This window comes from Thamnophis sirtalis, unplaced genomic scaffold, assembly GCF_051295495.1.
Source record: "Thamnophis sirtalis isolate CommonGarterSnake01/CBP01778 unplaced genomic scaffold, rThaSir2_p1.2 scaffold_5, whole genome shotgun sequence".
Classification (NCBI taxonomy): Eukaryota; Metazoa; Chordata; class Lepidosauria; order Squamata; family Natricidae; genus Thamnophis; species Thamnophis sirtalis.
In genome coordinates, this window is record NW_028261385.1 from 17,918,795 (window position 1) to 17,933,636 (window position 14,842).

The following is a 14,842-nucleotide window of genomic DNA, read 5'->3' on the forward strand; positions in this document are numbered from 1 at the left end:
TATCTGACTCTGAAGGCAGCTGATAACTGGCATATGGCTCTGGCCTCCTCTCTGCCTCTGGCACGGAGCCCTCATCAGAGCCTTCCCCAGCCTCTAGGACTGGCTCCCCAACCTCCCCATGTTCCTCCCCAACCTTCTCACTGTCCGAATCTGTTGCCAGCTCTGCTGGCCGCTGGCGGACTATAACAGGTTTGAAGAGGACTTGCTAGCCTTTATTCAGTGGCAAGAGTTGTTGAATTGTTACTGAGCCATGGTGTGCTTGCTGGAGAGCTGGCTTAAGTGTGGCAAGCCAACAAGCCATCACATACTTTCAAAGTATTGGATAACTGAGACTCCTCTTGTTGATCCCTGATAGTTTCAAATAAGAACGAGAATTTCCAATCCCAGTCATACTGATCTAATCTTAGTTTCCTTGGCTAGAAGTGAACATTCTGAATAGGACACCGTTTACCCTCCCATGTCTGCACTCTCCTGCCCATCACTTTGTGGTTGTATTTGTGTCAGTGTAGCCTGTCTCCTTAAGAACAAAAGCATGTGACGGAAACAAGGATGAAGTGTCCTGCAAGGTGCACATTAAATGGGACAACTTTTCATATGAAGGGATAATAATATAGGAAGTTGCTTCAATCCATGTTTTATTTATTTTACTTATGTTACTTTCCATTTCCACTGAACAGTGTGCGATCTGGGTTTTAAACAATCAAAATCCCCATATTTGTTACAATATTCACCACAATATTGTTAATAATATAATTATATGTCCATACAATTACAATAGTACATAACATCTTCATCATCAAATTCTCTCCACATTAACCTATCCTTTTTTTTTATATCTCCTCCTTTCTAATTTCTGTTTCTTTTGTCTAACCTTTTCTAAAATACATCCCAGGTCAAGAAATATTCAGTTTCTTATTTATCCTTAATAATGAGCGTTAATCTGTCCATTTCTGCACATTCTAATATTTTCTTAATTGCTTCATTCCAAGTCAGTCCACTCTAGCAATATTTGCACTTTCTCTCTAAGGTTGATGCTTTTATTTTAGGTTTTATGCCCCCCCTCCTTGCTTTGAATGAAAATATTTGGCATAGAATCTGAGATGTATCTAGTCTTACTATGACTACTACTAAGCATGTTCCCCATTATTAGAATGCTTTTAGTGTTCTCATTTCACTCAAACAAAATCAGTGGGAGATAGAAAACATTAGTTTATAACAGGGGTGTCAAACTTGCGGCATCACATGACTATCGCAACTTCCCCCCCCCTTTGCTACACACATGGATATGTCTCGCGTGTAATGCAGCTGGTCCATGCGTTGCAAGTTTGACAGCCCGGGTTTATAACATTTATAACGTATAGTGCTCTGCAGAGGTGGTATTCAGCAGGTTCTGACCAGTTCTGGAGAACCAGTAGCTGAAATTTTGAGTAGTTTGGAGAACCAGTAAATACTGCCTCTGACTGGCCCCGCCCACATCTATTCTCTGCCATCTGAGTCCCAGCTGATCGAGAGGGAATGAGGATTTTGCAGTATCCTTCCCCTGGAGTGGGGTGGGAATGGAGATTTTATAGCTCCTTCCCCTGCCACACTCACCAAGCCACACCACGCCCACAGAACCAATAGTAAAAGAAAATGAATCCCACCACTGGTGCTTTGGTAATTTTTTCAAACTTATCCACGCTGGTGCCTTCTAATTTTACTCTATTGTTCCCATGTAATCCGCAACTTTTGGAGTAGCATGCTTGATTTCCTAATCTACCAGATTATTCTTAATTAATAGATTAAGAAAAGAAAGAGAATTGGACTATAAATAGCTCAAAGCATCTAGGCCATGCCCAAATGTTTCACAAAAACATAATTGTTTGCGACATACAATTATTCTTAGTGTGTGTTAGTGTAGACATATTACAATCCCTAGTCATGTTCTGTATTCTCACAATTATCCAGGATTATCAACTCTCACTCTTTGTATTACTTCTTCTGTATCTTCCAAATTACATCCCTAAGTGACACTTCACACATTCCAATTCTGTGTCTCCGACAGATGTCTTCTTCAATTACTTGGAGTTGATTTATGCTATAGAAAGTGTTCCTTATCTAGAAATTATATTGTTTCAAGCTTAGTGAACTGAAGTCCTGTAACATGGAAAAGTATATTGTTTCACGTCTCTCTCGAATTTTATTTAAAAAGAGAGAGTGAAAAAGGGGGGGGGGGAGAACTCAAGCAGAAAAAGGGCAAGGTAAAATTTCAGCAATTTAAATTTAATCTTTGGGAGCAGCTGTCTGCCAACAGACTGAGGCATTGTAAGCTGTTGAATTGCTACTGTCTTTTTCAAACAGTGTCTATCCAGTTGGCTTGCTTTAAGCTCAGTGTTTTAGAAACAATATTTTGGCACTGTCTCAGTAGCATTATAAATGGTTTTCAATCGGATTTCTATAGCAGTCTTAACAGTGAGAAGTAAGGTTTGATTTCTGTAGATATTTTGTAATAACACTGAATCTGTCTAATACTAAGGAGTGGGTGGGAGTGGGACAGAATTGAGAGTGGATCAAATTTGTTTTGATTAGTAATGCACAATCCTAGGAATTGTTTTGGCACTGGGTATCTGGTCCTAGCTTTTTCCATTCCAGTCATAACAAAGTTTAATACGTGGGAATCTTTCTAGCAGAACTTGTGTCTTGGTCAGTTTGCACTTTATGTTAATAAAGCTTGCAATGCTGAACTCTCAGGCTGCAGAGTAAACCTAGTTGATTGCAGTGGGGTTTGTTTTCAAGTAAGCATTCATAGGATTCATTTTTGAGATGGCCATCTTACATACATTATATACGTTATATAAGTCCCATTAGGGCATAGGACAGGGGTGTCAAACTCAAGGCCCAGGGGCTGGATCTGGCCCATGGGGCCGTGACCCGTCAAAACCGCGGTCCACTAAAGCACGCCCGATTAAAGCGCGTACCTGACGTCAGCAGCAGCGCGACAAATACGACCGCGGAGAAAAAAGGGCGCTTTAAAAAGCGCTTTTAAAGCAAGCCGATTCACATAAAGGTAAGGGTTAGGGTTAGGTTAAGGGTTAGGGTTAGGGTTAGGGTTACGTTAAGCGTTAGGGTTAGGTTTAGGGTTAGGTTAAGGGTTAGCGTTAGGTTTAGCGTTAGGTTAAGGGTTAGGTATAGGGTTAGGTTTAGGGTTAGGTTAAGGGTTAGGCTTAGGGTTAGGTTTAGGGTTAGGTTTGGGGGGGTTAGGTTTAGATTTATGCGTTAATTTTAAGTTTACTGCTCACAGCGTGCTGTTTTCGTCACGCTGTGATGACATCACGTACGCGCTTTCGTCGAGCGCGCTTTAGTCTACCGCGGTTTTGTGGTGGAACCCATGGGGCTGCCCTGGAAACAGAGAGGGACTGGCCCACGTTTCCTCTACCAGGGAAAAGGGAGCTTGAGAGGGCTGCAGATTTTCCCTGGCAGAAGGTTGCAGGAGGTCGGTGCAGCTGAAAACAAAGCTCGGGAGCCCATTTTCACTGGAAGAGCGCTTGTGCTGCCACAGGCGCCCCTGACACTAGTGACATCGAGCCACCCTTGCCACGCCCACTCTGCCCCCCCCCAAGGTCAAACACAACCCTGATGTGACTCTTAATGAAATCGAGTTTGACACCCCTGGCATAGTAGGACTTGTTTCCAAGTAAACCCATATTGTTAATACAGTAGGTTAAGCCAAAACGTTTATCCAACTTTCAGTATTTGCCTTAAAATATTTTGATGAAATTCATAAAATGGCAAGGCTGCAAAGAAAAACAGTAAAGCTGCCCCAGATCTGGGGATCGGGGTCTGTGTGTGTCAAATATTACTAGTTTTCTGGACATGTTCACTCCTGGAAAGCAAGAATGAGGAAGAAAGATGACTGACAGCTATTAGATCTATTCAGTAAAATATATTCTAATGTATTGAAAATTATAGCATTGTATTTCACGAACTATAAAATGTCTGAAAGAGCCCTGAAGCGAATTCAATTTTAGGCTGAATTTAAAAACAAAAAAGATATGGCAATTTATGATTAGTGTTAAGTGTGGAAGCTTCCCCTAAACTCAGACGGATTAGGACTATCACAGTGAGAGGAATTACAAGTAGTCCTCATTTAACAACTGTCTTGCTAGTGACCATTTGCAGTTTTAACAATAACTTTATGACCAATCCTTGGCATTTATGAACTTCCCAGGTCTGTAAAGCAAAGGAAAGTTGCTGTAAGATTATCAGCACAGTTGCTGTTTATTTATTGTGTAAATTTAGTCATGTTAATGAGTGAGCTGGACATCCCAACTGTAGTTACTAAATGAGGACTATCTATATAGCAGGGGTGGGATTCTACCGGTTCGGACCGGTTCGTCCGAACCTGTAGCTCCGACGATCAGCTGGGAGCTAACCGGTTCAACTGAGTTTAGGAGAACCGGTTCACTCCCACAATCAAGTTGGCCCACCTCTCCTGCCCCTGCACTTTACCTACCTTTATCTTCTCAGCTGAGTTGCACATCAGAGTGCATTGCCACGCCTAAGCTGTTTTCCTTCCCTAGCAGTAATCCGGAAGGTAACTATTCTTTGAATTGCACCCGAGCACGCAGCAAACCGGTTGTTAATCCAGTAGGATCGCATCCCTGCTGTGTAGCCAAGAACAGAGCTTCTACTTCGCCTATGGGAGATCCCAGATCTCAGGTGAAGTGCTATCATTCCTATTTCCTGTTGAAGGATGCTACGGATCAAACTTGTAAATCAGTTGCTTACAGGCGTATTGCTGCTTTTTTTGGGGGTCAAGTAACAGAAACCTGGGACATAAAATTGAGGGATGATGAAAAATACCAGATGTCACGAGTACATCAGAAATGTGACCATCCGTATGGCATTCTAACGAAATGATTATTACATGTAGAGGCTTGCCTGATCATCAGATTGAGCCTGCTCAATCACACTACCCACTTACTAAAAGATAATACCCAAGTGTAAAGACTGGTATTTGTTGGCCCGATAAATGAGGATAATAAGAATGGCAAATCGAAGAAGAACTATTATGGCAAGAGAGAGAGAGGGAGGGAGGGAGAGAGAGAGAGAAGATAGTACCAATTGTGATAGGCGCCTTGGATGTGATCCCAAAATATCTGGAGCACCCCTTGAACATCATTGGCATTGACAAAATCATGTCAATTGCAAAGGGTTAGGGTTATCTTTTAACAGCATCAAACAAGACCAGCTTAAACCATTCCTTGGAAAATGGAATAAAAATGGTAAATCTAGCCAAAACAGCTGGCTTATTGTGTAACCAACAGCAATATAATTTCATTCAGCTGTATTTTTCTACTATTTACATTTTTATGAGTGTCTAAGGGTTCGTGTGGTAGCATCTAGCTTGCAATTAAGGCTGTAATCCTAATGTTTCTTCGAGCTTCTTGGAATTGCTCGGAGCAGAGAAGTAGTAGAGAATGCTAAACTTTCAAGCTTATTGGTCATAAAAAAGGAGACATGTGGAGAAGGAGTTTATCCATGTGTTAAGTGAGGTTTCAATTATTTTTGAATGTTTTTTTTTCCTGATTTGGGCTAGCTCCTGGACTTTCTGTTGCCTAGTAACCAATGGGTGGAATCAAAGAACTCTTGAGAAGGTGGAGGAGCTAAAATTCAAAAATAAAAAAAAATCATAATTGATTTTACAAAAATTAAAGAATCAGGCTAAACATAGAATAGATTTAAATAAACTACTTTTAAAAATAGATATGAAGATAGGCAGCCAGCAGGGATGCAGCACATGTGGCGTCATTCTGAATATCATTATCTGACCCCCTGGACAGATATTGTGTTTGTATGCTTGGTGCAAGCAGCTGCTACTACTTAGAGAATGATTTCAATGCCTTCATATCAGGGTAGCTCTATTGGAAGAAACAAGTTGGAGAGAGAAGTAGGTGGGTGGGTGTTACTCATAAAGATGTGAGCTACAGTGGCACAGTGGTTAGAATGCAGTACTTCAGGCTACTTTTGCTGGTTCCACCAGAAAACCGCGGTCGACTAAAGCCCGTGTGACTAAAGCGTGGTGACAAAACCGCACGACAACAGCGCGCCGACAACAGCGCGCCGACAGAAGCGCGCTGTAACATTATCCTAAAAATAACCCTAAACCTAACCCTAAACCTAACTAAACCTAACCCTAAACCTAACCCTAAACCTAACCCTAAACCTAAACCTAAACCTAACCCTAAACCTTACCTTAAGTTAAATCGCGCTTCTGTCGGCGCGCTGTTGTCAGCGCGCTTTTGACATCGCGGTTTTAGCGCCGCGGTGTTGTCGGCGCGCTTTTGACGTTCGCGGTTATGTCGTGCCACGACTTTTGCTGACTGCTGGCTGTTTGCAATTTGGCAGTTCAAATCTCACCAGGCTCAGGATTGACTCAGCCTTCCATCCTTCCTAGGTGGGTAAAATGCGGAACCAAATTGTTGGGGGAATAGGCTGACTCTGTAAACTGCTTAGAGAGGGCTGTAAAGCACTATAAAGCGGTATATAAGTCTAAGTCAGGGATCGGCAACCTTAAACACTCAAAGAGTGTGGCATCCTTTTTCCTCTACCTGTCCTAACCGAAAGCCCTGTCAATTGTGGAGCTGACCAGAAAACCCGCTCCTTGCCATAGAGTCTCCCCCTGGCACCCTGTGCCCCCCCCCCAAACCAGAAGCTCTTCTCAAAATTGTACACTTTGTAGATTTCACTAGGGAAGGTCCTGTCTAAATAACGTACACGAGTATTTTTGAGGTTGATAATAAATAAGTCAATAAGCGTGAGCCAGCATACATCATCTACTTAGATTTTTTTTTAAAAAAAAAAAAACTTTGATTAAGTCCCTCATCAAAGACTTCTCAGTAAGCTTAACTGCTATGAAATAACACAGCAGGTCTTCTTGTGGGTAAATAACTGGTTGAAGAGTAAAAAACAAAGAGTAGGAGTCAACAGATATTTCTTACAATGATGTAACTAATGGGATCCTCCAGGGTTCGGTCCAGGGGTGGGTTTCTCGCCCCGTTCCAACCGATTCGGTTGGAACGGGGCTGGCGGCGTCCTTGTGCACGCGTGCGGTGCACGCATGCATACTAGCGTCTGTGCGACGCTCCAGCTGCTCCTGGACGATCGCGCAGGCGCTGTATGCGTCCTGCACATGCGTGGAAGCGCAGAACTCGTCAAAACCGGGTAAGGACCGTGGGTGGGCGGGCGGGCGCGCCCTTCACCGTTCCCGGAAGTTACTTACTTCCGGGTTCGGCGACCAACCGGTTCGCAGGGACCGCTGCGAACCGGTTGAAACCCACCCCTGGTTCGGTCCTAGGACCAGTGCCTTTTAACATGATGTAGAAATAATCTGAGATCAGGTAGAATAGTCAAATTTGCTAATGATACTAAATTGTTCTTTTCAATTCTCAGTTTGCTTACAAATTGGGGTATCCTAGCTTCTCTCTTCCTATCCCATCCCGATCAGATATGACCTTGTTCAGCTTTTTGCAATTGACCAAAGTCAGCTAAATTTTGCCACTTGATGGAGCTTGGCTTAATAAGGGATATGACATAAGGGCGGGGCGCGGGGGGGAGGGAGGTTCAATTTGGAACTCTTGGAGAAAATAAACCTCCATTTTTAAAACAAGTCTCATGGGGTGGGGGGAAGAAAAGCAAGAGCCAAATGAATTTGGATTTATAGACTTCTCTGTTTCTTCCCTTATAGGTAAATCCATCTAATCATAGACTGCTGTTTGAAGTGTTTGATGAAAATAGATTGGTGAGTATTTTTCCCCCCTACGGTTATTGACTTTATGGATGAGAACATTGTGCCATATGTTTCATTTTTCCTTCTCTCCCTCTCTCCACTGGGGAAAATATTTCTTTAAAGTGAGACAGGGAGAGATGTAATATGCATTAGTAGTAAGAGGCTAATAAATACAGTTCCTTTTCAGATTGACAAGAAGATAGCAAATAGCTATTAAGCCCTTCAATGGCTTCAGAACCTTAGACTTAATGGTGGTAACTCATTTTCGCTACTGAAGAGAGATGTCAAATATAGTAGAGATGTGGAAAACATGCTAATGCAATTAAGCAGCAAGATGCCTAGGCTTGGATCCAGGAAGGTTGAAAACTGTTTGATGAGAAACCAGGTTAATAAAAGGTCAACTAACCTGAGCTGGCTGCCATGCACTTGGTTTCTCTAATCACTGAAGTATGGTGTGACTTCCAAGCCTCCATATGAATCCACTCAGGTGAAGAGCAACTGCTGTATCCCTTTTCCAGGAAATAGCTAATAAATGTAGAGCAGGGGTGTCAAACTTGCATCGTCACAATGGTGTCACGTAATGTATCGTGACTTTTCCCCCTTCTCTAAATCGGGTGGGAGCGTGACCAGCGCGTGGAACATCTAGCCTGCTGGCCACGAGTTTGACACCCCTGATGCAGAGGCTTTTCTATAGGAAAAGGTAAAGGTTCCCCTCACACATATGTGCTAGTCGTTCCTGGCTCTAGGGGGCGGTGTTCATCTCTGTTTCCAAGCCAAAGAGCCAACGCTGTCCGAAGACGTCTCTGTGGTCATGTGGCCAGCATGACTAAATGCTGAAGGAGCACAGAACGCTGTTACCTTCCCACTAAAGGTGGTCCCTATTTTTCTACTTGCATTTTTATGTACTTTCGAACTGCTAGGTTGGCAGAAGCTGGGATACGTAACGGGAGCTCACTCCGTTACATAGCCCTAGGGATTCGAACTGCCAAACTGCCGATCTTTCTGGTCGACAAGCTCAGCGTCTTAGCCACTGATCTACGGTGTCCCTGTGACTTTTCTATAACAGCTCCCAAATTTCTTTAATCCAACCTACTTGCCGATGTAGTTTCTGTGTTGCTGGTTTTCAGCTTATAATTTGAACCAGGCCTATCTTTAAAAATGCATTTAACGTTCCTTTTATTTATGATCTAATGAATGTTAAAGTACCATTTATTTATTTTTATTTATCTACTTCCTTTCCTCTCATCTCCCTCCCTTGGGGAATTTTGCTCTGATTTTATTATAAAGAACGGTTATTGTGAGTTATTGCAGATAACTGCACTGTTAGAAAGAATATAAAATGTGTTCAAATTAAATTAAAGTTCATGTTGTAAGTATTGGAGCCTATAGATACAGTTCAGAGTCTACCAAAAGGTTTGGAGTAAAAAGAGAAGTAAAGAGGTATTTAAACTTTCCTTTGCTAGCTTGTATTCATCACAAATCACTTGTTACCAAAATACCTTCTCTCCGGAGTCCAAACTTGTATTTGTAAGTGCTTAAAATGGTTAAAATAACCAGTGAAGCCTTTGGGAGAAAGGTTACAAAAGTAGTTATAGTATCATAGTTGGTTGATTAATCAAATAAGATGGAAATATGTCCTCAAATTGTGTTTAAATATGCTAAAGATGTTTCAGACTTTATTCAAAACAGCAGCAGATGGATGATCTGATCAGTATTATTATTAATACTGCTTTTTTCCTGCCTGTTTAACAAATCAGAGGATTATGCTGACCTTGGTATTTTAATTAATGGCTTCTCAGCTCCGGCGGTCCTTGGATGAAACCAATTATCTAGACTCCTTTCAGTCTGGATTCAGGCCTGGCTACATCACGGAAACTGCTTTGGTCGCACTGACTGATGATCTCTGGAGAGCCAGAGACAGGGGCCATGCCTCCGTTCTAGTGATCCTTGACCTCTCAGTGGCCTTCAATACCATCGACCATGGTATCCTTCTGCGACGGTTGCGAGAGGTGGGAGTGGGAGGCACCGTTTTTCGGTGGTTCTCCTCCTACCTCTCGGACAGGTCGCAGTCGGTGTTGGTTGGAGGGCAGAGGTCGACCCCTAGACCCATTAAGTATGGGGTGCCACAGGGTTCGGTCCTGTCCCCCCTCCTGTTTAACATCTAAATGAAGCCGCTGGGTGAGATCATTCGGCGGCACGGGATAAAATATCACCAGTACACGGAGGATACACAGTTGTATCTGTCCACCCCGTACCAACTCAGTGAAGCGGTTGACGTGATGTGTCAGTGCCTGGAGGCTGTTAGGGTCTGGATGGGGGTAAACAAACTTGCTTGTGTTTTTCCCTCCCAATAATTGGCCATGTATTCCAACTCTCAGGCTGGGAGGTGAAATTATACGCCCCTCAGACAGGGTTCGCAATTTAGGAATCCTCCTGGATCCACAGCTGACTTTAGATCACCATTTGTCGGCTGTGACCAGGGGGGCATTTGCCCAGGTCCGCCTGGTGCACCAATTGTGTCCCTACCTGAACCGGGAGGCTCTCACAACAGTCACTCACGCCCTTGTGACCTCAAGACTGGACTACTGCAATGCGCTCTACATGGGGTAGCCCTTGAAGAGCATTCAGAGACTCCAGCTTGTCCAGAATGCAGCTGCATGAGCGATTGTGGGTGCACCTCAGTACACCCACGCTACACCTATCCTCCACGAGCTGCACTGGCTGCCTATTGGTCTCCGGATACGCTTCAAGGTGCTAGTCGTCACTTATAAAGCCCTACATGATATTGGACCTGGGTACTTGAGAGACCGCCTCCTGCCGATCACCTCCCAAAGACCTATTAGATTCCACAGACTAGGCCTCCTCCGAATTCCATCTGCCGGCCAATGCCGATTGTCGACCACCCGGAGGAGGGCCTTCTCTGTGGCTGCTCCGGCCCTCTGGAACGAGCTCCCCGTGGAGATTCGGACCCTCCCTACACTTCAGGCTTTCCGTAAAGCCATTAAGACCTGGCTGTTCCGGCAGGCCTGGGGCTGTTGAGTTCCATCCCCACTCGAATTGGTGTGTTTGTTGAGACCTTTTAAACTGGTTTTGCATTGTTGTTTGTCTTGTTTTTTTCCCCTTTTGTATTGTTCCCTTCCCTTCCGGTTTGTTCGCCGCCCTGAGTCCCTTCGGGAATAGGGCGGCATACAAGTTGAATAAAACCTCAAACCTTAATTACTGAAAGTTTTGTCCCCTTTGGAGACTTAACTTTCTTCACGTGAAATAAATCATTAGAATACTTAAGCCTGAAATATTTAGGACATCATCCTTGGTGGATATTCCCATGATTTTTTTTCTCTCTCTGTAGCTTTTGCTGTGAGGTTCTCATACAGAAAACCATTATCTCCGTAATAAACACTTTAGTTTCACTGACCCAGTTTTTAATTCGTGCTGCCTGCGGATTTTGAGACCATAAGATGCCTGTTTCTGCCCACCCCTTTCTAAACAGCCACTCACAGCAGAATCGGATTTGGGCATTGTTTAATTTTGGGTTCCAGTCCATCTGTCTGTACGTCTGACGCTTCTTGGCTCCTAACAAAGCAGAGCTCTATTTCTTGCTGGCAATTCAACCTTTCTATTACTGCTCACTTTCTCACTGGAAGGCTGCCATTGTTTAAGCATGGAGTTTAACTCAAATTCTGTACAGTTCTTCATGCTTAACCCTGCTCCAGTTTTTATCGCCTGCCCTGTCTTCTACAGCCTAGGGAACAGGAAGATGGATGGAGTTGCCTCTTGAATTGTGCATGTAAGAATCTCTTTCCTTTTCTCTCCTGAAAAAGTTTGAATGTGGTTGAAGAAGGTCATTGCCGTTTGTTTGCAGTGGCAACTTGATATCTGGGTTGGTTGCTAGGACAGAAAGAGGAGCGTTTAAATTGCTTTTCAGTAGAAGGGAAGAAAGAGTGAGATCTTACGCTTTATTTGTAGTTTTCAAAAGACATTGGGAGGCTGTACAAAATCTCTCTCACACATTCTCATTCCCTCTCTCTGTTTCTCTCTCACTCCCTGTCTCTTTCTCTGTGTGTATGTTTGTGTGTGTGTTTCTGTCTCTGTCTCTTTCTGACTCTGTCTCTCTGTCTCTTTCTCTCTGTGTGTCTCTGTTTCTCTCTCTCTCTCCCTGTCTCTCTTTCTCTCTCTCTCTGTCTCGCTCCCTCTCTCTGTGTGTATGTTTGTGTGTGTGTTTCTGTCTCTGTCTCTTTCTGTCTCAGTCTCTCTGTCTCTTTCTCTCTGTGTGTCTCTGTTTCTCTCTTTTTCTCCCTGTCTCTCTTTCTCTCTCTCTGTCTCGCTCCCTCTGTGTGTGTGTGCTTATTTTGCTCTCTTTTTATGTGTGTGTGTGTGCACACACATGCATGTCTTCCTCCAATCATTTCAGCAATATCTGACCAGCCTGAGAATTTTGATAGCATAAGAGGGGCAATTCGACAGGGTAGGGAAGAAGAGAGAAAGGAAGTCTCCTCTGTGTGAGTTTGTGCCTGTGGTTTCACACACAGACACACACCCACTCATTTCCCCCCCCTCTTTTGCAGTAATTCAAAAGTCTTCTGCAAATATGATGCAGTTTAGATTTATAGCAGAGCTAGCTGAGTGCGCTTGCTGCCTTAGTCAGCTGTGAGAGATCTCCCGCTGGGACCGATCCTTTCTGATGGAAAAGGAGCAGCTGGGAAGGTGCTGTTTCAGGCTCTTGCTGGTATTAAAGAGGGGGGGGAGGAATAGTCGCTTGTATTGGAGAGGGGAAAACAGGTCATGTGACACCAGCCCTCCTACCCGATGTCACAGTGTGGAGGAGCACGGATTGGTCTTGCCCAATCACGCATGGAATGTCGCTTGCCACTTGGGCTATTTCTGCTATCTGTCGCTATCAGTGCAGCAGTGCTAACACTTTGGCAGATGGGACACTTTTTCTTGGAGTTTATGTCTTTAGTTCTTAACTGCTGGCAGTGCCTGGCCTTGTTGCCTTCCCTCTCCTCTGCTTTCTCCCCGAGACCATGGCCCATCGGTTGCGGTTTCATTTTGGCTCGGGGCGAAGCAATACAGCTCCTGAACTGGAGATCCTAGACCCCGAGAGGGAGGATAATGACGACTTTTTCGTGGCATGCCACACTTTGCCCAGAAGGAATGGGGCTCACCCTTTCTCCAGGCGAAGAATCGATTGTGAAGATGGCAGCGGCCGTCTGCAGGAAGGCGGCTCCTTGAAAAGAAGCACATCCATGTTTATCCCGCAGCTTCTGAACAGCATTGATGCGCGTCCCATGAGGAGCTCATCCATGCAGATCTCCCTTCAGCGCAATGCTGTGAATGGACATGCTAATGAATCTGGATCTCCCGCAGAGGAGTCGTGTCCTTTTTCTGGTCTTGGGGAGCGGTGTACCTCTCTTGATGGAAGCCATTCTTCTCCAAGCAGTTCACAGATAACCCCAGAGGATTCTCCAACGAGAGAACTTGAGAACCTGGGACATGAGGTCAACGGAGGATCTTCTAACCACACAATATTTTGTACGATACCTTCTAACAACTGGAATAATGAGGGTACAGCCAGTAGTCAAGAGGACAATATAAACAAGCCTGCGCTGGATTTAAATATTAGCGGGGTAAGGATTCAGCATCGGGCTTCAAGTGTAGATATGCCTCAAGTTACGCTGATGCCGTTTGGTCCAGAGGCCCAAAATAATAATTCGTGCTCAGAACCCAGGCGCTGGTCTTTGCAACACCTGCCAGATGGGTCAGCCAACTCTGGGAAACAGCTATTTGTTCTTCAGTTGCAGCAGTCTCAATCAAACGGCGCAGGAGCGGATTGTAATTTTGGCTTTACCGGAACAAAAGGAGACAGGCTAGTCAGGTACCCACGGATACGGCTGGGGAGGAGCACTTCATATCCAATTCAGCCGCAGGCCGAGCGAATTAGCCCCATGGAAGAAGATGCCCATTGTGGAAATGACCAGAGTGGCCCCGACATGGCCAGAAGCAATTCAGTCGAACGGATTTCCCCTGGGCAAGGATGCACTTTTAAAATTTGTCCAGATCAAAACTCAAGGCAGCAGCATTTCAGAATTCTTGTAACTCACGAGAAGAACCAATCATGTGGGCAAGAAAATTCAAATACAGCTGCTCCCCTGGCAGCCAACTCATCAGTAAGTAGAAACACCAGTATCCTGGCAACTTAAATGTTCACTTTGCTGGCTCAATAAGTAAACAAATAAATCCAGGGTGCGTTATGTAATTTTGCAACACAACTCTGCACTGCTAGAAAGAACTGTATACATCCAGAATAATCTCAGAGCATCTTCCTTTGCTAAATTATGACTAAATCCAGAGAAGTGGTTTTTATAAATGCTACTGACTCAGATGTTACTTAATTTAATGTTACATCATCTAAATACAATAGGGATTCTTTTTTGGTAACAAATCTGTAAACTGCTGTATCACTTTTTATAACTAGTGCTCCAGATGATAAATTAGGATTTCAAAAATTCTTCAATCTTCATAGCTTCGAATAATTGAAATCTGGTTAATATATGATGTACACAACACACACAATACACACACAAATACATGCACAAACACGTTAGACTTGAACGATAAAAGAACCAAGGATCTAGATTAAAATCAATGGCGTTACAATATTTTTACTTATTTAAATAGGTGCATCATTGTATGTTTAAATAGGAGTATTATTAATTAAGCTATTCCTGTACATTGGGCGGTTAGATAACTAGTTATAAATTTCTAGCAACTTGAAAAACTGCATGGAACCTCAGAATGTTTTGATTTATTCAGTTCAGTTTGGTTTTACAACCATTAGTTGTAACAATGAACAAGCACTTTGTGGTAATATTCAGCTTTGAAATATAATAGGTATCAGATTTACAGTATACGGTACAATAAAAGCATTGCCAGGTTTCTACATTCTGGTACTGGCATTTTTTGATTTTTGATTTTTTTTTGGCTCCAGGTGAAAACATTTATTTTTCCAAGCATTTAAATAATCATTTTGATATTTTCAAAATTAACTGCTTTGCTTCTGCTTTAAAATTAGGA

General features: G+C 43.5%; 1 protein-coding gene across 8 annotated transcripts in view; it reads left to right on the plus strand.

The window, feature by feature from the left end:
• Positions 1-14,842, plus strand: part of NEDD4L (NEDD4 like E3 ubiquitin protein ligase) — a 352,866-nt gene that overhangs the window by 186,458 nt on the left and 151,566 nt on the right. For 3 of the 8 annotated variants that reach the window (XM_087715361.1, XM_087715363.1, XM_087715362.1), the window contains exon 5: positions 7,727-7,780. In XM_087715361.1, coding sequence (XP_087571487.1) covers positions 7,727-7,780 — 54 coding nt within the window. Of the gene's footprint in view, positions 1-7,726; positions 7,781-12,670; positions 13,936-14,842 lie in introns of those variants that run through there. The other 5 variants (XM_087715360.1, XM_087715358.1, XM_087715359.1 and 2 more) reach the window with 5 other exon arrangements.